At 33.5% G+C, this 25,581-nt stretch overlaps 2 protein-coding genes across 8 annotated transcripts; both read right to left on the bottom strand.

Moving 5' to 3' along the window:
* Window positions 1–1,221: 1,221 nt before the first annotated feature.
* LOC122311846 (squamosa promoter-binding-like protein 18) lies at window positions 1,222–5,399 on the bottom strand. Of its 6 annotated transcripts, none has more exons than XM_043126585.1 (5): window positions 5,252–5,399; window positions 4,866–5,142; window positions 3,394–3,648; window positions 2,173–2,309; window positions 1,222–2,051 (listed from the first exon to the last, which is right to left on the bottom strand). In XM_043126585.1, exons 3-5 carry the CDS (start codon window positions 3,603–3,605, stop codon window positions 1,438–1,440), a joined length of 963 nt encoding a protein of 320 aa, XP_042982519.1. In that variant the 5' UTR covers window positions 3,606–3,648; window positions 4,866–5,142; window positions 5,252–5,399; the 3' UTR covers window positions 1,222–1,437. The 6 variants fall into 6 exon arrangements, with proteins under 6 accessions (XP_042982519.1, XP_042982520.1, XP_042982521.1 ...); XM_043126586.1 differs by having other exon boundaries at window positions 4,866–5,176; window positions 5,252–5,384; XM_043126587.1 differs by having other exon boundaries at window positions 5,270–5,287.
* An 8,473-nt stretch (window positions 5,400–13,872) lies between these two features.
* LOC122311391 lies at window positions 13,873–23,843 on the bottom strand. Of its 2 annotated transcripts, XM_043125940.1 has the most exons (15): window positions 23,520–23,841; window positions 22,757–22,830; window positions 21,488–21,565; window positions 20,022–20,097; window positions 19,352–19,416; window positions 18,855–18,956; window positions 16,929–17,018; window positions 16,761–16,835; window positions 16,570–16,602; window positions 16,361–16,441; window positions 15,972–16,025; window positions 15,725–15,787; window positions 15,047–15,115; window positions 14,659–14,703; window positions 13,873–14,577 (listed from the first exon to the last, which is right to left on the bottom strand). In XM_043125940.1, exons 1-15 carry the CDS (start codon window positions 23,560–23,562, stop codon window positions 14,377–14,379), a joined length of 1,149 nt encoding a protein of 382 aa, XP_042981874.1. In that variant the 5' UTR covers window positions 23,563–23,841; the 3' UTR covers window positions 13,873–14,376. The 2 variants fall into 2 exon arrangements, with proteins under 2 accessions (XP_042981874.1, XP_042981875.1); XM_043125941.1 differs by lacking the exon at window positions 15,972–16,025 and having other exon boundaries at window positions 23,520–23,843.
* Between the last annotated feature and the right edge of the window lie 1,738 nt (window positions 23,844–25,581).

Raw genomic sequence — 25,581 nt, 5'->3', positions numbered from 1 at the left:
TCGCATTTTCTTTTCAAACGAAGAGAGAGATGAGGGGCTCTTCCATGGCTATATATTCTATGGACTGGGGGAATACATATACTCGTAAGCATATATGAATATGAATATGTTAATGTGTATCTCACTCTTTTGCTATATATTATAGTCCCCACGAAGCTTCTTTTAAAATGCCATTTGGTTTAGGGAATACTTGATTTTCTCGAAAGCTTATCGATCTACATTCTATTTCTTGGAATCAAATGGTTATTTAGAGTTGGGATTCTCTCGTTTGATTCGTTCATATACATTATTCGTAGCATTCGTTTCACATTTATGGGAACTTACAAAATATTCTTGAGAAAAAAAGAACCGCCCGTCCAACCAACCAAAAAGGGGTCAATTTAGGATGATGTTGTGCTTGAAAAAAGATCAGGTAACCGACTGATGATACTGTCCCAACTACTGTCTCTACCACAAGAGTTGCATATTTCTGTCAATAACTCATTCCTACAATCTTAATTATTAAGTGATATAGAAACCAATTTCTCCCCTTAAAATGTCCAATAGGAGGAATTAGGTAACTACTTATAAAGCTCAGAATGAGTGTGTTTCTAAGCCGTGTTGGACTTCTCAATACGCTCCCTCACGAGTGGGCCGGTTTTTCCAGTACAATCATCGTGGATAGGTCGCAGAAGCTTATCATCGATCATAAGTTATCCTGCTCTGATACAATATAAAGAGGAGTAGAATAACTCCTTATAAAGCTCAGAATAAGTTTGTTTTAAGCCGTATAAGACTTCTCGATAAGTGAAAGATTAATCTTATCAAAATTTGATAACTTAAGGTTCAATTGCCATTTTTTAAAATTCAATATTTTGCTTAAAATTTCAAGAAAGGGACCAGTTAGTCTGATATAATATTCCTCTCTGAAACATTTGACACACCCATGTTTGAAATTATCAAAGAGAACTCAAGCAGAGAGTAGCTTTTAAGGTCACTTAAGGTGCCTTAATTATCTTCTTTTCGAGGAAAGAAAATGTATTTATGTTCTTTGGGTGGACGGACTACTTGAGGAAGCCCTTGTCCTCACACTCTATATATGGAGTTAGCCCATTCAAGTCCATAGTCTGGCCTAAACAGCGCACACACTCGTCCTTTGTTTTAAACATCACAAGAAATCAAGGAGATGGCAAGCTCATCTTCTAAGAAATGAAGGTATGTGTTTCTCTCCCACAATTTCAATTTGCTATGAAAATAGTCAGATTATTGTGATTAAATTCTAACAGCATACATATGCACATATAACGTTATATAATCCCCTATTTTTCAGTGACCATCAATTCTTACAACATAAAAAGCTAACATTTCAGAAACATAGTAGATATCTCATGTCTGATTCACCCGGCTAATAAAAGCTCTACTTCAGCGATCGCAAAGGAGAGGTAGAAATGGAATATACTACTCCCACAAGAAGCAATGTGTCTGGTGAGGTCCGGTTACAGATGATCCATCAGGCACAATTGAAAACATACCCTGGCAATTGACGTTTGCATTGCTGTTGCAGTCATCAACCAAAGAAGAAGAAACAGTCTTACCCTCCATTCCTAAACCATTATAGTGCAGACTGGGGACCAAGGACTGAGCCGAAGGAATGGGGTTGAACTGCACCATTTGGCTCAAACCAACCTGCCGAGTCTCAGCTGGTGATGATGATGACAGAAGAGAGAGAGCACAGTCAGAGTCAACGACTCGGTTTAATTCATTATGGAACACTTTCTGGCAGCTGCTAGTGTTGCTGGATGCAAAATTAGCACCCGGATGCAGTTGGTAGACAGATGCTCCAGGGAATGAGGAGCTAGAGCCTTGTGAAAAGGGAAGCTGCTTTCCTCCTTTATAATTGTGGCACAAAGAATCCGGAATTGAGCTTTTCCTATCGCAAAAGTTCAACTGTGGATAGCCATTGTAAAGAACAGCAGCATCAGTCTCAGCTTTGACAGCCCCGAGCCAATGAGAGCTCACTACAGGAGCTTGTGGAAATATTTGTGGAGCACCGAACGTTAAGATTCTGGTGCCTGCAACGATGAAGTTTCAAACATAAGCATGGTATCTTAACCATTGCACTAAAGCAGCAAAATAAGAACCTGCCACTGAAGGGAATGGAAGAAAACTTTACAAGCACAGCAGTAAACAAACCTTGGAAGCTGGAGGGGAGCCTTCCTGAATTTAGGGACAGGGACTCTGGTTTAGGCTTCCTACGTCGTCGGTTGTGTCCATCGAGGCGTTTCCTGCAGCTTCGCTTTCCCTCATCAAACTCCCCCAGGGAATGGAACCTATATAATTCGTTGAAAAGAGATGGCAATAAACAAATAAAAATGGAGAGGATAAAGCATGTAGTGAGCCAAACCAACCAAAAATACATACCAGGCATTGCAAATTATGAAGAAAGTTCATAGCATATATTTTTCATTTCATGAAAACACTTAATGGTTACTGCAAGTACTAAAACGAAATGTGTTGTTAAGAGGAATCCTACTAGAGATGGATCCAGATGCTACATAGATCTCATGCCAAATATTATTCTTATAAATGGGATCACTATCATATCTCCAGCTCATTGATAACCCTGTATTTATCTTTACAGCATATCAAATCACTAGCTATCTCTCTCTCTCTAAATATATAAATATCTATATGTATATTGGCTCGTCCTCATCTTACATTCTGATCCACACAGACACGTAAAAGATCAAGAACTTGAGCAGAATAAAGAAAATGGGATATATCATGGGAAAATAGTTTCTTGCACGTTCCAAAATTCTTTGCCTAAGCAAGAGGTGCATGTTTATATGTAGATATCACTTTTGAACAAGAATAATTTAACAACAAGAAAGGAGAAAATGTTCTGCAATGGTACCACCTGGAACAATGGTTCCTACTTCCTAAACTTTGAAGCATATTGAATACTGACAGCAGCTAATGCTGAGCAGCCGAATGGGACTTACTCATGAAGTCAAGAATTAATCCCCATAACACCATGATTGAGGTATGTGTAGCCTGAATGCAATGTCCTGTACATTTGCACGCTTTAAGCTACGAACATGACACCCCAGACAATTTTGTTAGGAATGCCTAATATAAGCTTAGAGAAATTTACTTTGGCGCAAGAACCTTAATACCAAAGACAAATAAAAAGCCTATAAGAGGTGACTATAGACACTGCTTTTAGTAATCATGTAATATATAAAAAGCTTATAACCACAATGGATGAAGCAATATAACACATTAGAATTAGATTAGATTATATCATAAGCAAGACACAAAGGAATAGGAGTACATATAGTTTATACAATGAAAAGATGAACAGAGTATATAAAATCTAATTGGACCTATATCTATAGACATTATCATTCTTACCTGCTGCACTGCTGGCAGAACCGTAGTTCCTGACCCCTGACTGTAACCTTTGAAGTCTTGGAGTGGATTTCGCATACTTTATGACGTCGGTGATAATCCCTGCATTTACTAAGGTCTGAATTACATCCATCAACCAAGCATGAAGGGATTTGGGTTCCATTCCTATCTGCTCGAGCCCTCTTTGTTGATCCTGATGATGATGATGATTCCATCACACAGAGCCCTCAAGTAATTCTAGTGTTATGCACTCCTGTGCTATCAGAATCAACAACAGAAGCAATGTGAGGAATAACTTCTTGCCTCAACTCAGCCAACTTCATGGACGTATTTAGGTTATAGCCCATAAAAGTTCTGTTATTTACATGATCTTTCATAACAGAATTTATCCAAGGAATCCTTATATATATATATATATATATATAAACTATTTATCCAAGAATCAAATAAGAAATTTAAAGCCCATAAATTAGAATTTTGGATGACTTGCTTCTTTTGTTTGGACATACAGTTCAAGTATAGAAAAAACGAATTCAGAAGCAACATTAAGATTTTTTTCCCCTGAATTGCATTGAATATCCATCATATACTTTAAGCGAAATGAAGATATTTCCACATTAGTAATTACTGTCTTAAGTAAGGTACTAATTATGGGAGCCAGAAAGCAAGCTATTGTTGGAAGCAAATTATTTCAGGAATAAATCGAAGGGAATATGCAATAGGAAGGGCCTTCTTGATGGTGTTTTAGTCATATATTTCATGGACAAGTCAAAGTTCCATACTTATTCAAACGCTTAAAACTAACACATCATAGTAGTCAGGATCCTCATTCGAAGCACATGCAAGCGTTTTCTTTCTTCTTCTTCTTTTATGTCACCCCTATAAACTATTTCAACTTCAAGCTGCATAAACAAGCTTATCTTTGCTATCTAAATTGAAATAAAATAAAATAAAATAAAATAAAAAAACAATTTCTATATGTTATTCAAGAGAAACTCCGGAAACGGTAACAAGTTATCACCATTCTTTTCTAGGAATAAAAATCGATAATTAAATGCATCCCTACAAATATCATTCTAACAGCATGCCTTCTTCCCGTCAATGATTTGAATTGCAACATCCAAGATAAATAACCCCATACTTACTCACCCAGCTCATAAAATTTTGTACTTTGTACGGATAAGCTTAACAAAGATTTCAACACCCCCTCAATTAACTCCAAAACAATACCTATCAAAAACAAAAGATTTCAACAAATTCTACCCCTCAAAACCAGGATATAAGAAGAAAGAAGGGAATGGTTTTTAATGGCAACATAATGGGTCAAGAACCCAATAATTAGAAGAAAGGTTCAAAAAATTGCAAATATGAGTTTATAGAATAGTATAATTACTACCTCCAGAAAAAAGAAAGAAAGAGAAAAGCAAAAAAGACGGGAATAGATTGTAGGGCATGAAAGAGCAAAAGTTTAGTACCAAACCAAGCTCCGAAGAGGCAAAAAATCTTGTCTTTGGTAACTTCCAGGCTGTCCAATTGCGGATAATCTTTCAGATGAGGCGGGGGAAAATTGCTGGTTGAAAAGTATATTGAAGCAAGAAATTTGGTAACTAAACAGCTGCGGAAATAGATAGTTATAGACGCGCTGGGTGAAAGATAAACCAGAAGATGCCTGTGTTGGAGTTCCCAGTCATTTAATTGTCTGACAAACAGCTCTACCAAAAAGTCTACAGGGAGAATGAGGTCTCTTTGTGGCTGGAACAGTGCGAGAGGAGAGAGACAAGGAAAGCTGTTAATGTGGGATTATTAGGAGTAATAACAAAGAGAATAGATAATGTATACAACTGAGAAAAACGAGACGCACAGAGAGAAAGACAAGCACCGAAAATGGTAACGAAAGCGACCATGAAAGAGCAGAAATTGTGCTTTCCAGTCCCTCTCCTTCCTTTTTAGGCTTGCAGTCTTGTAAGTTGTAACGAGAGAGAAAAACATGTAAAATAACACAAAAGAAAAATGAGGAAAATAATAAACAAGGAAAAGGAAAAAAAAAAAAAAAACGAGTGGTGTAGAAAGGGACAGGGTGTAGTTGCTTTCAACTTTTTGGAAGTCGGACAAAGAACCAAGTACAAAAAAAGAGTGGAAAGGACAAGGGATGCTTTCACATTTCAATGGGATGCCTAAACTGTTTGATGATGAAAAAGATTTTCCTTTTCACTTCCTCCATGGATTTTCGGCTGCATTTCAAACGTGTAGTCACAGTACTCCCTTCTTATCCCTTTGATTTTGATTGCCCAAATATCAAGGTCTGAGCCAACCTACATCAAGATCCAATCAAAGTACTTGTGAATGAGAAACTAAACGAACGATCGGCATCCTTCTTTGTTCTCGCAACAGGAATATTGGTTAGAGCATCCTCACAAGATTTGCATCTCCAAGAAATGTTAATCAAATTTAAAACTGTTCCACGTTAAATTATCTAATTTTAAAATTTTTGACTTATAATTAAAGTAAAATTAAAGTTAATAGTTAAATTTAATTGTTATTATCTCGCAATTAAATAAATAAAAAATAATATCTTTATACACTCTTTTTCTCTCTATTCTTTCTTTCCATTTCCATTCTTCTCTACATTATTTCTTTATATTATTTAATAAAAAATAATAAAGTATTTTCATATAAGCTTTTAATTTTAAAAAAAATTAATAGAAAAAAAATTAAAAAAATATTATTAAATTTATATTATTTTATTATTATTATGACTAATAAATGAATAATCTAACGTAAAAATAAATTTTGAATAGAATAACTAAATGTAAAATCATATCATATTATTTAAATTTTATATTTACATTTAAATAATTCAATAAAGATGCTGTAAGAATGCGAAACCAGTGGTTCAAGAATCTTTGCCCATGACAGACAGGATTACTAGAACATAATATACTAATCATACCTCACTTCAAGGTATTTACGTATGAAATCATCAGTGTCATTTTTTTAACACTAATATTCGTAAGAAGTCCTTTTTATTTTCGAAATATAAACAACCCAAGGGACAATCTGAAGATGTTCTATGGACATTGTCATGGTAATGTAAGGTCTAGTGGTACGGTTTGTAATATCTCGTAGTTGAAAAGGGGATGGTTCTAAATGTGAAGTTTATGGGACAATCTAGCTGATCTTACGGCAACCTCTAATTAACCTAAAAAGAGCAATATTAATATAATTTCATAGGTCTTGTAGTTGCCTATTTATTACGTCCAACGACTATATCATCCCGCCTTAAAAAAATTAATAATAATAATAATAATTCTACTTATCTTTCTCACATTACATTTATTTTAATTTTTTTCCTATAATAAATATATAGTACATGGATGATAAGTAAAATAACTTAATTAGTTTAATAATAATAAAATAAATTAAAAATTAAAAAAATTAAAATACATAAAGTGTGTTATGTAGAATAATGAATAATGTAGAGAAATATTTTCCCTCAAGCCGAAGGTTCAAAAAACAAGCCCAAATAGAAGGAGCCCAGCCTGGTTGGACGGCTGGATGGCCCTTAGGCCTATTAAGGACACCCGGCCTCATAACTAATGCCGACCCATGATCATAATCTCTCAAGGAGTTCCAAAATGCAAGGAAGAAGGGGACACATCACCCCAGCACTCCCCTATAGCGCCTAGCCTCAAAGAACTTGTGTAAAGTAGGTAGACAGAAAATGCAGAAAGTCCTCAATTTTCTTACAACAAGGGAGGAGGAGCTTAGCAACATGCACCTGCAGAACAGAATGGATAAAAAATCAAGCCACATTAATTACGCTGCCCCAAGAACTATGCTACATTAAATGATTATTACTAATAAAACAGTCGAAAAAACATACATTCCTAACAAAGGATATGGACAGTTCTCCCGAAACCCGAAACATAGTATAAAATACAATCTCTATATACGAAAAACTCTCTGATTCCTTTGCACTCTCACACAAATTACCAAAGAGATACTGATTTAAGATTTGGAGACTCTCCAACCTCCATCAAGAACCCGAACTCTTTGTATTTTTTCTAAGGATCATGCTATCTACACATAGGAAACCTTATACTGATAAGTGCAAATTTGTTTTTTTTTTTCAATTTGTCTTTTACCATTTTTTAAAACTATTTAAACATTTAAAAAAATACATATTTATTTAAAAACATTTACTTAATAACCAAGTAAAGAAAAATTTAAAAAAAAATTAAAAATATTTTGGTAGAGGATTTCGGTACAAATTCTATGTGAAACTAGTATTTTCCTTTTTCTAAATATACAGATAAAAGATCGAATATGCGAGTCGTTAAAACATGATCCAAAGGCAAACTAAGCACACGGTAAACAAGTAGCATCAAAATAAAGATGGAGAAAGAAAGAATCAGATCTACCTCGGGCATGGTCCTAACTAGGGGTGTAAAATTATCTAAACGGATCCTATTTTTATCGTGTCAAAACATGTATATTATATTATATAAGTCAGCTCTAACACTACTTGTTAAGTTTATCATGTCAAAATCTCAAATTCTAACATGACCCATTAACATAACGGGTAGTGTCATGTCAACCTATTTTAACCTATTAGTAAATATTACGAAATAAGTTAATACAACACAATACGACTCGTTTCAAACTGTTTATGTAAATGACTTGAATAGACCTGAAATTAACTCGTTTAACCTGATTAAATTTAGCATAATTTTATATAAATATTAAAATCACAATATATATAAAAAAAATTATAAAACTAACTACAAGTCTAAAATTACAATCTAAACAATAAAAATATTTAAATTAAAATTCTAACACTTTTACTTTTATTTATAAGGATATAATTTTAATTTTAATTTTCTTAAAAGGTTATATCAACTCGTTAAATAATCTTGTTTTAACAAATCAATCCGTTTTGATCCGAATTCGTTAAAACTAAATTCCAACCCGCTATTATCGTGTTGTATTCGTGTTAGGTTAATGAATTATGTAACATGTTGGCACTCCTAATTCTGACTTTCATTGTATTTCCCGCCTCGCATTTAATAATATGCTAATAACCTTATGTGTTTTTCTTCTTAAAAAAGTCAGTTGATTCATAAAGAGAATTATAAAAATTTATTTTATAGAATGCATTCGATTTATTTTAGTACTTAATTTTATTTATAACATTATGAATACATTTTTACAAATAAATCTTGGTGATTCAAAATCCCAATGCTATTCTTGGAAGCTGAGAGGCATCGGAATATGTAGTCGAGATAAAACTCCCGGCGAGAAAATTTCTTTATCGATGAAAGTGATGTAAAGAAAATGTCATCACTTTCTGAAAAGCGAGGATGTCATCCCACATACGATAATGCTTCTTCCAACTACCAAGGGGCTAACAAATTCTAGAGCTCTCGATGGCAAATTCATCTCAATTTATTTTAAATTAATTATTAATAATATTTAATATTTTAAATATATCTTAACATATATTATAAATTTAAATACATATTAATAAAATATAAAAAATATTATTATTTACAAACAAATTCAAATTATTTGAAATCACTTTAACACCCAAACCAGCAGATATGCCTTTCTCAAACTTTAATTGACTAAAAAGAATTTATATATTTACAAAGGGATTTTGTTGTTTATGAGTTTGCGTCTCGATACATGATTTATTATAATAATAATAATAATAAGATCACGTTTGGTATAAAAACTTATAATATATATTTTTCTACATTAATTAACATGATAGAATTTTTAATTGTATATTTATAATATCAATAAATCTGTATATTTAGGATATCGATAAATTCAACGTGTGAATAGAATTTGTCAATCACGAAGGCCAAAGTTTAATCGGTGACAATCAGCATACGAACTTGCAACGCGGACCTCTTATAATATTTATTTGGAGAGTGATTCTACTCTGCCGTTCAGCGTGATTCATAGATTAGATATTATTTTTAAAATTTTTTAAATATTTAGAAAAATAAAAAATATACTAATATATTAATATTTATTTTTTTAATCATTAAGTAAAATAATAATAATAAAAAATTAAAATATATAAACAATTAAAATGAGGAGATAAATTCACGGCACATATTAGTATTTTTCTTTTATAGGACGCAGTCCCATTACTTTCAATTTATGTATTTGTAGTTGTTGATGATTTAAAAAAAATGATATTTGTGTTTGCGGAATATGTGAGTGTCTTACAATATTTTAAAAAAAATTAAATATGAGATTTATATATAAAAATTTAATTTTAATAATAGATCTCATTATTTTTTAAAATGATTGTACGATATTTATGTACTCTATAACTATACGTAATATTTAAAAATAAATCTCCTACAATCTTTTTAAAGTAAATTCTACCATAAAAAGTAATGAAAAAAAAAAAACTAATCCTTTTCGGCAAGATCCACTCTTTACAAATTTTATAAAACTTGTATATAATATTATTTATATTTAAAAAAAAAAAAAACCTCTCATATCCCTTTTTCTGCCTTAAAAAATTACAGCTGACATAATTCAACTTTCACCACCAAACAAAAGTAAGTATTTGAGAATTTGCGGTTACTATTTGTGATAAGAATAACAGACAGCGAATAAACGTTTTTTTTTTTTTTTTTTGTTTTTGTTTTAATTATCTGTTTCATTTGCTTTCTAATCTCCTCTGTGGAGTTGCTTTCCAAGCTCAGATTTGAGTTCTCACAATCATTGCAGAAGCTATATAACCGACAAAAAAGAGAAGCCAATGTGAAAGCCCCCTCCATTTATTATTGTATCTTTTCAATAGAAAATAGATCATTTTCATGGTGGAAATCCACCATACTTATTTGACTCTTTTACATGAAATATAGCACATTATTATTTTATTTATATTATATTATATATAATGTGACGTATTTATTATTATTTAATAATAATAAAATATATAATAAATAATTATTTAATAATAATAAATATATTAAACCTTATTTAATATGATGTAGGTGAGATAATAATATGGTATATAAAATTTTTTTCTAAATAATAGTAAAATTTTTGAATTAAATAAAATAAAATAGTTTATAAAAAAATATAGTTTGGATATGAGATGATATGGAATAGTTTTTAATTTTTAAGATTTGAAAAGGATATGGGTTTTACTAATTTAATTTTTAGTCAAATTATGCACTATTTATGTATTGTTTATGTACTATTCATATACTATTTATTGTGAGATTTAACTATTTATATACTGTTTATTGTCAGATTTAACTATTCATATATTGTTTATTGTCAGATTTTATTATTCACGCACTGTTTATCATTATTTATTTAATTGGATATTTTTAAAATTTAAATATGAAATATAATATATTTAGATATGAAAAACTAGTGTACGGTCATCTCATCTATACCATGTATCCAAACCGGACCTAAAATCTAAAAAGAACTGTTCGTTCAATAAGCACGATTTTATTCATAAAACATTAGTAATGGCCTAATCTAAAATTTAGCTAGACTCTTAAATTTTGGCTGATTTAAATAATAATATAATATTATATATTTTACCTAACATTTACTTTTAAAGAATCGTGGTTGCCAACAAACATGTCGTTTTGTTGGTGTAGATATTTAAGATTGTCACCATCTAATTTTGTTTACTGCCAACAAACATCTTGGATTGGTGTATTTATCTTATACCAAAGCTCCTTTATGGTCATTTAAAGGATATTTCAGCAGTCACGTTTTAGCAAAGAATATTCCCCCCAATACTTTCGTATTCTGCATTAAATAATGTCTTGCTTCATCCTTATCTTCTCCTTCAAAATCTTCAAAATATCATCTCTGTTATGATTCTACTATTTTTGAGAATTTATGAGTTTTTTAATTTTTTTTAATGCATATTCTTTTAAATGTGTTTACTAAAATAAATTATATAATATAGAAAAATGGACATATAATTTAATATTTATTCTCAGCATCTCATAATAATATAATATGATATCAATAGACAAGTAAAAATATAACAAAAAGTTTTCTAATTATTTAGTAGAACATCATAAAATGATGAAAATGTAATAATTAAAGAGATTGTGAGTAAAATTATTTTTAAATCCACAGTATTAAAAATAAAAACCAGAAGATCCATATTTATAGGCTAATATTATCTCTATCTCTATATGCAATTATACAAATTTATACACGAAAAATACAACCAAAGGTCGACTGGCTGGGATTTAGAGAGAGAGAGAGAGAGAGAAGTTTGGTAGGCTATCTAAATTATTATATTCATATGCAACCAATAATAGAATTACGATTGAGTGTAAGCAAGTCCAAATTATCTGTTTAATAACTGTCATTTTTTAAGGTCAACTAACGAGTTAATTGATCTTTTTTATTTGATATATTATTATTATCTCCAAAATATACCCTTTGGTTTGGTTGTTTTTCATTATATTCATAATATAAACACGAAAAATTCTAGATCGAACCTTTACACTATATATTTTTATCTAATTAATATGTAATTTATTATATTTATTTTTTTATATAAATGCTTAAATATATGTATGTTTAAATAGAACGATAAAAATGATAAATTACATGTTGATTAAATAGATTCGTGTAGTGTAAGACTTGTAGCATTTCTTTATAAACATTCCATATTTTTTTATGATTTAAGAATAAATTCTTAATAATTCTTTTACCCAAAATAATATTTAAATGGCAAAAATACCCCTACACCTAATCTTATAAACGGACAAATTCTTCTAAAAATTTGGTGCGCACCCTAGCATTATCATTGTCGGTAACAAAACCTATACTTCTGAATTTTTGTGATAAATTAAACTCACTCGACACTATTAATTATGACCATTATAGTTAAGAATGAAAAATGATATCTCTTTCCTCAATAAATTAAGGTATTCACTATTCATCTTTGCTTTTTATGGGTGAACCAGCTTACAACTAACCACAGTTGTCAATCCAACTAATACAATTAATTAACCCTCGATAATCCCAAGCTAAACACCAAACAGGTGGACGCATTTGAGAGCTGTCCCAAGTAGAAACATGTGCTAGCTAGAAACCCTTTTATCATCGAATTTTTTATTATTTGCCCTTTTGGATTCCCCATAACTACAATCCAGGTGCTACTGGATGGGGATTAACCAACCCATATTTTAAGTAAAAAGAAAGGAGGGTCAAGCACAAGCACCAATGCCCATCACACTCGTACAAAATTTGGTCAGTTTCTACCATGAATATGGGGTTATATAAAACAGAGTAAAATATTTGCCACATGCTTTTTAAAGTGAAACTAGAGTCGGTATACAAAGTAGCGAGACAACATGGCCTTGCCACTAGTAGAAATGCCACTTTGCATCTTTTTACTTGATGAAAGGAAAGCATACTCAAAAGCTGTGGTTCCTCGACTATTAAAACATATGGATATAAAAAATAATAATAAATAAATAAATAGATTTGATAAAGTGATTCAGTTCAGCTCAATGATCAATTATTGCAACTAATATGCCTTGCAGCTTTGCCCTGGACAACTGTGTCACCCACATCCAACATGTTGAGAAAGAGAATGATTGGAGAAGAGCTGCTTAAAATACTTTAAAATAAAAAAAAAATATATGTATGGAGGACTGCATTACTGTCAGTAACTAATCCAAAAGTTCTCTTTATACTGTAGCGTTTCTGCAAAAGGGAGATTTGGGTAAGATTGCATGTTGCTAAGATTTAGATTCAAAGTTACTTCTTAAGCACCAAAAACATATGATATTTGTTTTAAAAAAGGGTACAAAAAATTAATGCAATAGCTACGACCTGTTTTGCAGAAAATACAAGTTAAGAACTAACATGTCTCTTATTGCTATAAAGGTCCAAAACAAACAACAAATATCCTGTTGTTAATAATAAGGATAAACAAAACATAAGAGGCCTTTCAACTGATTGATATTTTCTTTGTCCAATCTGAACCTAGCCACTTTGGATGCAATGACTTCATTCTATGAAAATGAAAATGCTCTCTCTCTCTCTCTCTCTCTCTCTCTCTCTCTCTCTCTCTCTCTCTCTCCATATATATATATATATATATATATATGTATGTATGTTTGCATGCATGCAACATGGCCTCAGTGCTGAATTTGATAGCCAAACCAGCAGGAGGAGCTTCAAGGACGTGCTTTCTATGCTAGGATAAGCATGCACCACCTTTTTTTTTATTTTTATTTTTATCAAGATTAATAACAGGCATTTACCACTTGGATGTAGTATATTTAAATATTTGGAAAATCTGCCACATTATGTAAAGGAGTCATGGCCTAGTGTCCAGAACACATGCAAATTTTCCCTGGGCACTTGTCGAACCATACTGGATCCCCCAAAGAAATTAGTGCCCAAACTGGATGGCTAAGAGTGGTGGAGACTATTGTGCAGAGGGTTCCAAATTCGTAAAACTTGCCCAATTAAACACCCCCTTACTGCATTACATTTACCTAGCATTCACATCAAACTTGAGACCAATAGTAGTAATAGATCATTATTGTTGAGCTGGAAATTACATTAATTATTATTCTTAATTTTGGAAGCCTCTCTTTGTTCGCGGAAACCTATCTTTCCAGCAGCCGCCATTCTATAGACCAAAAAGTAAAAGCCACATAAATTTAGTTAAACATCTCATGAATAATCCTATTAAAATTGTCTTTTTTTTTAAAAAAAAAAAGAGAGAGAGCAATCCCGTTTTAAATGGCATTCTACATAAGCGGCAGCTCTACAAAATTCAGTACCCAGTCCTTTATCCATTAATTCGGCATGGGCACAATCTATATATTTGACGGAGGACCTGAGGAGGCCAGCCACAATGAACCTCTAAAAGCTTTATACCGGAGCGGAGTCCTATTATATACCTTATGTATACTTATTTATGATCAATACATGATCCTCACCGTTCCTTGACTATTTGAACTGTCTTTGTTGTGGCACAGCATTTGTTGCACTGAACGTTCTAGTTAGAAATGAAGCGCTGATACCAGGAAGCCTCAGCCCAAACAGACTGGAGCTCGAAGTGCCATTATCTGTGCCTTTGGGAGCTTGAATCCCATTAGAAACCTCATGACTTCTTGCGGCATCAACCACTTCTGTAATTCCATCAATGTCCTGAAACCCAATTGCAAACATTTAGACAGTAAAAGCATGAAGAAAAGAAGAATGCAAAGCCAAAATAGAATCAAGGTCAACCTGAACAACAGGCAATGAGACAGCATTCTGCAAGGGTCGTTTAACCTGAAAATGACCACAGATACTAAAGCCATAAGAAATATCTGAGAGATGCTTGGAATTTTTTATGTCAGGTGATAGAAATCAAGCGTTACACTATTGCATATTTTAAAAATGGGCAAATTGAAGATGCTTGCCAGATTTGCTCACGCACTAAAGGGGATACAGACCTCCAACCTCTGCCACCATCCCATAATTATGGGAGTGGAGATACCATTCGAAGCAAAGAAAGTTAGCTAATTTGCTAAGGTTATTCGCTATCATTAAGCATGATTAGAACAGAGACTGAAAGTCCCCCCTTACAGACATTGCTTAATACTCAACCCAAAGGAGTAAAACGCTTATATACCTGGCTAGATACACTGGAATCTGAGGGAGACGGAGGATCGGGAGATAATGCAGGAGGCAAAGATCCGGACTGCAAAATCACATATATAATGTAAATAAGAACAGTCACTATCAATTAGGAAACCGCATAAAGAACACAATAAACCAGGATCAAGGAAAAGATATCTTTTTTTTTTTTTTTTAATGACGCAGGAACCACCCCTCAGCAGAGCCCTTAGGACTCACCCATGGAACCTAAACCCCCAGGGAAACTAGCACAGCAGTCCACCACCATGGCCTCCCACTAAAATCACAGTTTGATCCCTTGGGGAATCGAACTTGTGACATGGGCCACATGCACACAAGTTCACCCTTACCACTTGGGCTACCCACTGGTGGGTCGACGAAAAGATATATTGTGAAACAAACTTTTTGCAAATCTAAATCAAAGCATAGACAGATTGTAAAACAGCTAAATCAAAGCAGAAATCCAAAAACTATCACGATTGGGTGGAAAAGCAGTGGTAGAAAGAGATAGGATAGAGGAAGGGATGCAGAGTGGAAGATGTCCAAGAAAGTTGGGGCAATGCTTAGCGGGTGTTCTTGCGTGAGTCTGAAATAAGACCTAACACATTGGGGTGCAATGCCTCTGACTGGTTTTAAATGATATCATGTTGAAAGAGTGAAAGAAAAGTTTTACCCTTGACGAAGGTGTAACTGGTGGTGGTTCAAGAGCTGGTCTTAACGAACTGGATGACACCACCTGCATAATTCCAAATAGTTAAATATGGGACAACAATGAATTATATAGAATAAAGATAACATATAATATTCGAGGTCAATATGCCTATGAGTGTGTGTAATACATTTACAAACCCATACAAACATATACATACTCAGAACACATCATTGAAACAATATAATAACTCAGATGATAACATATATACCCTTGGAGTGGCTGGTGGTTCAAGAGCTGGCCTGGAGGAACTTGAAGGCGATGCCTAAAGATTTTAGAGATCATTGTTAATATGCAGCAGAAATATACTCACTGAAAAGCGAATCTGAGATTGGGAGGCCCTAAAACCAGACATGTAAAGAGATTCTTGTGGTGATAACAAAATTCAGAAACCAAACATTCAATCAGGACAGGGTTTAGCTTCGTGTAACATTAAATAACACAAGTGAGTCACAGACATCAGCCTTGACCTATAATATTGAAATAGTTGGAGCACCAGATGTGTGAAAACAGTATCTTTTTTTATAAGTGAAAGCAAGTTACTAAAGATGCGTGAAAACAGATCTATCAATTTCATATGGTAAAAAGTTCAGCCCATGCCTGAATACTTTCCGTGGTTCTGCTATTTTGCATGCTCCAGGCGTAACCGCACAACCTCCTTACTCCTTCATTTGTAAGATCCTAAGCGCAGGGTCATAACAGTCGCAATACATCATATTTATTGGCATCAGATAGCACGCCACAAATCAAAGGAGTAAATAAATTATCTAAAAAGGGAATAAAATTAATGTTGGTCACTTAATAACTACCTGCTTCCCTTCTATTCTACTGATCTTGGTTTCCTGAGGTATGACCAAAAAATAAAAATAAAAAAGGAATTAGACTTTGATTTCGTATCCAGGAGAAAACATATAGACATGGTTCTTAAAGATAACAGCAGTAGCAATCATAAAATAATAAAGATAAGTTTTTTGATAAGTAAACAATAAAGATAACTCACTAGGGTCTGGACTGCTTCTTGAATATTTATGACATCTACACCAACAAAATCCGTTTTTTTTCGTAGCTCAGAGACCTAAAATGAATTCATAAATGCTGCGTAAGTAACAACTGAAACAGAAAGCATAGGACTCCCCAAATTACTGGTTAATGCCTATATTGGACTCACATCCTGTTGTGTTTCAGAAGTAATTGCTGCGCATTCATCCAAAGTAGAATCCATGACATCCATTCTTGAGGATAGTCCCCTCTTAGTGGCCTGGACAACAAACAAATCACGCTTTTATAAGAAAATTGTCATGAAACTATTTCTTGAAATAGAAGCAATCAAGATCATATTAAGAATTCATTACAGGCAAACCAGACTCAGTAAATTTACTCACATAAAATGCAGCCTTTAGACTAGCATTAGTAAAAAACATTAAGAAAGTTCTACATTTCTTAGATGGTAATGATATCGCTACCAGCACAATCAAGTTAAAAATTAACGCAGTTCAGCAGGACACACTTGGCTCTGCAATTTAGTTCAGATAAAGTATTGTTTCAACATGAGCTTGGACCGAGCACAAAGACAATGATCAAGCCCAAGGGGGGAAAAATAACAGTAATACTATTTCTGGAAGACACTTGCAATAGAAATTAATCCCTTCATAGTCTTCTGCAAAGGAAGTTTCATCCATGGAAGAAAAGGTTTCGAACAAAAGTTTTTCCTCTGTTTTTGCACTGGGTGTCTAGGAATAGCGTCCCGACTAATCTCAGGGGTGCACAGGCTCTCGATAAAGAGTTTTCCACAAGTGCACCTCGGGTAATTCAAGAGGAAAAATAAAAATCCTCCACTCCAATGGCCCCTAGAAATTGTTTGCACTCAACAGGATTTGAACTTTAGACCTGGGGGGAGCATACTCCCAAACTCAAGGCCTTTACCATTTGAGCCAGCCCCTAGGGGTTCAAACAACAGTTTCTAATGGAACAAAACTCCACAAGTGCTTTAAATCATGTGGTATTATCCAAATCCATGCAGTACATAAAAATAACAAGGTGGCAGTTCTCCCCTACAATGCTTGTTGATTTCCATCAACATTTTAGTTTTTTTTTTTCCAACTTCTGCCTCTCGTCATTGTCAACATTTGACCATACTATTCAAGTATTCCCCCTCTTTGATTTGCAGCAACTAGAATACACTAATTCAAAGCAATGGCCTGCACACATTCTTTATCCTTCTCAACTGACCATCTTCGAGCTTGCTATTTAAAAGCCTTGGAAAGAAAAGTGGTTGACATGATGGAATAATAGTAGAATAAAAAGGAAATAATTACAGAAAATGAATCTTTACTGCCCAATCTGCAGAAAAACTTGCAGCACATTCATCATACACAAGCTCAGTATACCCATGCCCTAGTGTATTCTCCATAAATTATTTTTACACACACTATAGAAATTTAGGATCACAATCAAATGATATGACACAATCTGCTACCATCTGTATTGTAGGTATGTCTCCTCCAAAAAGAAGTAAAATAAGCAGTTTAATTTACGAGTATTATTATAGAACTTCCCAACCTGACCACAATGCATTAGTGACTTTTGTGGTAATCTCAAAGAATATTTGCAAAAAATATATATATATTTCTCTGTAAAACTTAAAATGCAATATTTCATTATATCCTCTAAAGCCAACTACAAGCTAATTTGATGGCATTGCTAGTCAAAAGAATTTCCTACCAGGTTGTGGACTACAAAGTATAAAAAGAAAAAACAAGATGATTACATGCAACCAATAGGGAACTCATTGCTTTTCATATCAAGTATTCATTATGGTCTTATGAACAGAAACCTTCATTTACATAAGAAAGAACAAAATCAAAATAGAGTATCAAATTATTGTCTGGAACAATGAAAAACTGGCATTTCCCCCCTGAAGATAATAGGGTTTGGTGATTCTGTCAATGAGTAAAATGCCATATTCGTAACACATCTAGACATTAGCAGTAAGGATAAATTTTTTTGGATAGGTAATCAAGAAGGTCTTATTCATAACAAAATGCATAGCCAAATTATTTAGGTAAAATACAAGGAATAAAAATAAAAGACTTGCCGAGATTGATGAATAAACACTCTCAAGCTGTTTAGCTATGGAATTGCAAGCATCAGATAAACTACGCCTTGATGCAAACATCATATCAGGCAGTTTCCAGCCCTGCAATCAAACAACAAATTCATGAGAAAAGGGATGAAAGAAGAGGAGGATAACAGACCCATATGCCATATCTAGGAAGCATTGACAGATAGAGGACATAGATAGAATAATGTACAAACTTATTAAAAAAAAAGATAGGATACCATACAGATATGTCAAAACAACAATATTAAGAAACGTAGGATATATAAAGACTCTCTCTCTCTCTCTCTCTCTCTCTCTCTCTCTCTCTCTCTCTCTCTCTCTCTCTCTCTCTCTCTCTCTCTATATATATATATATATATTCTATATGGGCATATCTTAAGACAGCTGTAACATCATACATACACACGTACATATGTATATAACGTACATATATATATATACAGCACTTATACAAGGAATAAAAGAATTACCTTCCACCAGACATAGCCATATCCTAGAACTACCACAATGATAATAACACCATATCTGGTAGCACCTGCACATAATAATAACAGTTCAAATAATGCTCAGGAAATACAAGAGTTGCAGATACAGCAAACTTCAAGACCTCATAAATAATGATGAGAAATTAATGGCTGTTGCTGTCAAAGGAGTGTCACTAGATTCTTAGTGGCAGTGGATTAAGCCTGGCCCAACCAATCAGCTGGACTTAAACAAACCCTACCGGTTTGGCTCAGTTTGGATTTAGAGGGTGGTCAGTTGAAGATTGGTAGACAGATTCATTCAGCAATCAAATTCCACCTATCAACGCCGTCAGTTCGGCTGTTGGAGTTTGGTAGGCACCAATCCAAGGGGATATGCTTGCCTACACTAGATGCTGAACTCTAATGTAATTTTTATATAAATATAGTACATAAAATAAGTAAATTCACAAGCAGATAAAAGTATAATGCTAATAACAGTTAAACTTAACATAAGCAATAGTTAGTAGTTACAATCATATAACAGAAGGTCCAGATACAGTTAGTTGATAGGCTTCAAGTTCTTTGAGAATTTTGTAGCCTTTCATTTTACAATAAAAGAACTAACTCAGAAAACCCATTAATAGAGCTTAGTTGAAACAAGGTGTGTAAAAGCAACCTCTTTGACTTGCAGTTACAATTGTAATGGGTCTGTTTGATGCCAACATTTGCAACTCCTGCCGCAGGCTGTTAACCTGTAGAAGTCAAATGTATGATTGTGAATTGCATTCTCAATTTCTAAAAAAGTATCCAAGGAGGAAAATGTAGTCTAGTATCCTTTTTAAAAGTACTAAGACCATTTCTTTTATAAGTAATAAAAGTTCCTTAAAAGAGTTCCTTAAAAGGTGCAATCCAAGTACATACGAAATTTACAAGAAATATGCCTATCTAGACTAAAATAATAGGTGTATTCCTTGAAATGATCAGATTTCAAGAAATACATCAATCCAAGTATACAAACATAATCCAAGTCTAGTTCCCTAATAAGATGTGCAAATTTGACAAACAAAAAGAACATAACAAGCTTAACAAACCCAGCAGAACCAATATAAATGATAATAAACAAGTTGCATTAAAACAATGTCTATAGAAATGTGGAAATTTAATTATATAACATAAAGAAAAAGGCTATCCCTCTCTCAATAAGAATTCCTAATAGAGGTTCACATTGAATAAAGTAAAAAAAAAGAACTTCAATCTTGAGAAGAGGACCAAATATGGAAAATGGCCAAAGAAATTGCAAAATTAGTAAAACAGAATGAAGCCAAAAACATAAACTAGTTTACACGTGCTGAAACTGAAGCCACAAAAATCAAGTTCTCACATTGAGGGAAATCAAAGCCACTAAAATCGAGTCACATTGTGTACAGGGGTGGGGGGGAACATATATAGACTACAGAGTAACAAAGCACAAGAGAGCAACCTTAGAAGTCTATCAAGAAGCAGACAAACAAAATATTAAGTGCTAAAATCCAAAAGTAAGTTGAGAATAATTCAATGACAAATCTTTTACTATAGATGCCATAGAGAGTCAGACAAAAAACCACCCATGAACCAAGAGATGAGGACACACCACCACCACACACGCACAGAAAATAAAGCAACTCAAGTATCAAATCCGCATCATGTTACAGAGCACAAATTAGCCATAAGAGAACAAACAGGTTAATAGTCATTCTCTAGCTTAGAGAACTAATCACTGCGATTGAGACAAGCCACGCGCTTGAAACCAAAAGTTTCAAGAAAAACAGGGAGTTACAGCGTCTTTCTTGGGCAATCAACTATGATGCCAAGGGTGGTAGCTCAAGTAGAGGAAAGTCTAAAGGGAGGGCATTGTGAAGACGGGAACACAAGGGGTTGGGGTAGGGTAGCTGTTTTCCTTTCCAATTCGGGCTTAGTGTATTTTGGGTTATTTTTCACGGGCTTATTTGGGTCCTTAGGGGCTCTCTAATATGGGATAGGTGTTTTCTTGTATACGTTCAGTGTACTTGATTACTCCTTTTGATATATATAATATTTTTACTTATAAAAAAAACTATCCCCATTATACACGACAACTACATTTAGAAATGATCAAGTGAAAACCTGAGCCATTAGAGAGTCATTGCGTGGCTTATTAACTGGCGGAGAAGAATCATCTTGTTTAATTTGCTTCAAAACAATCTGCAGTAAAAAGAAAAAATAATTACACAAACCTTAAATTGCATGATATACATTGGGAATGATTAAGAACTCAACACAATCAACATCTTCTATAAAGAGAAAGGAAGTGTGTTGAAAAGTAGGCACTATTTTTTTTATAGGGAGAAAGTAGACACTATTTGAATAGGAAAAAAAGCTTAAAAACATAACACCGAAAAACTGTCTCTCCATTGGCTATAGAAACCACAAGCCAGGCTCTAGACTATCCCAACATTCATACAAAAACTAGGAAAACTCTGGGATTTTATGAGGTCCAACATTCATATAAAATCCATAAATGTCAACCAGAAACATATCATCGTGGCCAGAACTTTGCCCACTTCCAGATTCTGAATTTCAATCATTTTTCTCATTAGCTTCAATGAATTTGAAAATAACCCTCTTATGATATTGGGAGACATCATTAGAGGCGCTGTAAGTTAATAATCCTTAATAAAGCAAGCAGCTGGTTGATTGAGTTGGACCTCTGATTCGTTCGTCTAGAGGCTAGCCAATTGATTATGGTCAATTTCAGATCATGAAGACCCTTAATCACTTAATTCAGGTTCTATGAATGCATACTCTGGATTGTAGTTAAACCTAAGTACGAAAGAATCAGCTTTCTTATCAGAAAAATTGTTGCATCATAGTGAGACTCCAAACGATTTAAGGAAAAAACATTTAACACAAAGGATCAGATACTGCAATGAGGCCCACCAAAGGAGGTGGAATCCTACAACCTTACCATATTCAACCCACAGATAAGCTAACCTTTTTTTTATTTTCTTATATATAATTTAAATTTTTTATTAATTTAAGGGTCAGTGTAGCCCAAGTGCACAGCTCCGCTAACCTGTTTTAAGATTCAAATTTAGAATCAAACTTCATCTCTATCAAATATCCACTTTCCTGCATCAAATTTCAATTTATTCCAAGGCCACATCAAAGACACCAGAACCAAGATATAATTTCTTGAACACAAAACGCAACAAGGCATGATTGCACAAACAAAGGAGCTTTTGGAAAATCACTTCATCTGAAAGACATGGAATCCTCACCAAAAGAAAACAAAGTACAAAAATAGGAGTAGCATCTTCAAATAGCAATCTCACTGCAGTTCCTAAGATACAGAAAAAAAAAAACTTGCATAGTCATGATCAGTTCTTCATGTACCTTAAAAGCACCCGAGACAAAATCAGAGACAGTTGACATACGTCCTTCTTTTGCAAGTACCGAACCAACAATACCTATAATACATAAGGTAAAGTACTCGATTAACAAAGAGTTTTGTTTTCTTCATTACAGGCAGATCTATAATCTAAAATTACATTTACATAATTGAAGGGACATTACAAGAAAGATATACAGAACAAAAAATCTAATTATAACAAATAAACTGATTCCACCCATATGAGAATTTCTCGAGTAACAAGTTTCCAACTTTAATCGGGCAACAAATTCCAATCCAATTATTTGAATTGGGAACACAGACTCTTTACCAATCACCACCAAAACCTCCTTCACATTTGCTTTTGGGAAACTTAGTTGTTCATTGGATTTGAAATAGACAAAGTAGGTGCTCAAGCTAAAGTAAAAAGAACTAGATACCGACTCATTGCAGTGTAAAGTAACTGTTTAACTTGATGAAAGTAAACATTGCTGCAAATGATCAGTGTTCGGCCAAGCAACTTGGTCAATGTGACAATTAATTATAAAATAAGAGCACCCAATCACAACATATATTCAAGTTCACATTAATAGCTGAAAAATATGATCTTGGGTTTATTAAAAACCAAATCTTTCAACTTCTACCATACCCCGAGAAAGTATACTAATTGTGACACCCAAAAAAAAAAAAAGACAGAGGTCGCAATAAAATAAAATAACTGAAACGAATCATAAATTAAAATAAAAATGGGAAAAATCTGAGACGGACCTGCACCAACAAGGATGGTCAACTTCCCAATAGGGAGCGCCATCGCCGGCAATACAGGAGATGTATATCAATATATGTACGGTCCTGTGGAGACTAACGCATTAAAACCTCCTCTGAAAATCGGCGAGGTAAGGTTCGAGTTGAATGAAGACTGTCGAGCAAGAAAGTTCGCTCCCGCTCGCTCTCTCTCTCTCTCTCTCTCTCTCAAGTGCGAGAACTGGGAATAGACTGGGTATTTGGCAGCGCAGCGAGCACAACCCTATTCGGCTAATTTGGTACCGAACGAAAGGAAAGGACCCGGGTGGCGTTGCGTGTAACTTCACTGTATATCTCATTAAACCTTGGTGTTGGAGTCATGAACGAATATCCCCTCTGTCCTTATGCGAGGTTACGTAAATGCCCTTGTTTTTTTTTTTTTTAACGTAAATGCCTTTTTCTCCTGTGCTTTTTTCCCCCGTTATCATCTTTCTTTTTGTTAAATATTTTCCTCTCTCTTTTATGTTCAAATTAAAAATTTATATTTATATTTTACAACTTCCCAATGTATAAATTGTGAATTCATTTTTTAACTTTTATTTTAACAGGTGATCATACGAATTTTTCGAATAATAATAAAAAAAGATTAACGTTTTTCAATCTTTTTAAATCTAATATTGTAAAATACTTGACAAATTTGATTCGATCGGATCCAATTTTAGAGGAGTTGACCCTTTAACATCAATTGTTTTTCTTTAATTGCGGAATATAACCCGACAATATTTTTTTTAAAATTTTTTTTCTTATTATTATTATTATTTTTACATTTTAAAAATGGATCTTGCTACTAGGGTATCTAGCATGTATGATACATAAATATATTACTAGTTAATTTCTTAACCATTAAGAACAACAAACACTAAAATGCATGAACGATTGAATTAATGAGGCAAAAATATGGACAAACTAGTATTTTCCTTTAAAAAAATAATGGTTTCATATTCATTTTGCGGTTGACATACGTACTTCTCAAATTTCACGCTATATATGGCTTGAAACTCTTTTTATTTTCTCTTGTATCTCTGAGCGTGTCCCTCCTCTTTTCTAAACTTGAGTTGTTAATTTCAGTGAAAAAGATAAGAGTTTAACTTGATAATACAATGCAATTCTATTAATGTTAATATAATCCATCGTTAGGATTTTAAATGATATGGAACAATGATTTTAATCCAAGATTAACTCAATGGGGGGGTCAACTCCTTCTCTGAATGGTAGGGTTTGGAGCTTTGATCTGTCAAAGTTTATTCCTTAGACTTTGTATGAAGAGTGGATTATTATGGTAGAAGAGATCACGTGAAGGTGGAAAACTTTGAAATTTACTGGACGAACAATTGGAGAATTTTTTGTTAGAGGAAGCAGTATACTTTTCAAACAATAGAGGAATTTAAAGGGGGTCTATTGCCTACGAGTGCGCAATTCATAATGGAGCCTTTTTTGATCCAGTTACATAATCTCATTTGTTCTGGGAAAACCAGAGAAATGAGTAACAATCACGGATTAGCACTTGGGAAAGTAATCGATGTGGAAATAGATACTAAAAGTTTCAGATGGGGGAAATTCTTGAGAATCAAGGTGAAAACCAACATTAGAAAAACCACTTGTTCGTGGTCGTCAATTATGGAGGAAAGCAGTGTTGGATCAACTTCAAGTATGAGAGGCTTTCAAAATTTTGTTTCAAGTGTGATATTCTAAAGCATGAGAATGGGAGATGTTCATAGCAGAATCTTGTCCCACATAATCAAGAACAAGATGGCCAATGGCTTTGTGCTCCATCCTCCCCTTCCTCCGGTACTGAATTGAGAAGGCATGGGGGCTCCTCAAAGCACTCTAGTCACTCTACTGAACGAAGAAGCGATGGAGATCTGACGATGCAACTAGTGAAAATGTCAAACAAGGCAATTCCAACCCAAAAGAGGAAAAAGATGCGCAATCCATAGAAACGGACAGCGGTGATCATAGATTTGCCTATGTTGAATGCAATGACAATGGAAAGACTATAATGGAAAGTGGAGAGGTTCTTGCCAAT

This window comes from Carya illinoinensis, chromosome 5 (genome assembly GCF_018687715.1).
Source record: "Carya illinoinensis cultivar Pawnee chromosome 5, C.illinoinensisPawnee_v1, whole genome shotgun sequence".
Taxonomy (NCBI): Eukaryota; Viridiplantae; Streptophyta; class Magnoliopsida; order Fagales; family Juglandaceae; genus Carya; species Carya illinoinensis.
This window is presented reverse-complemented; position numbering and strand designations above follow the sequence as displayed.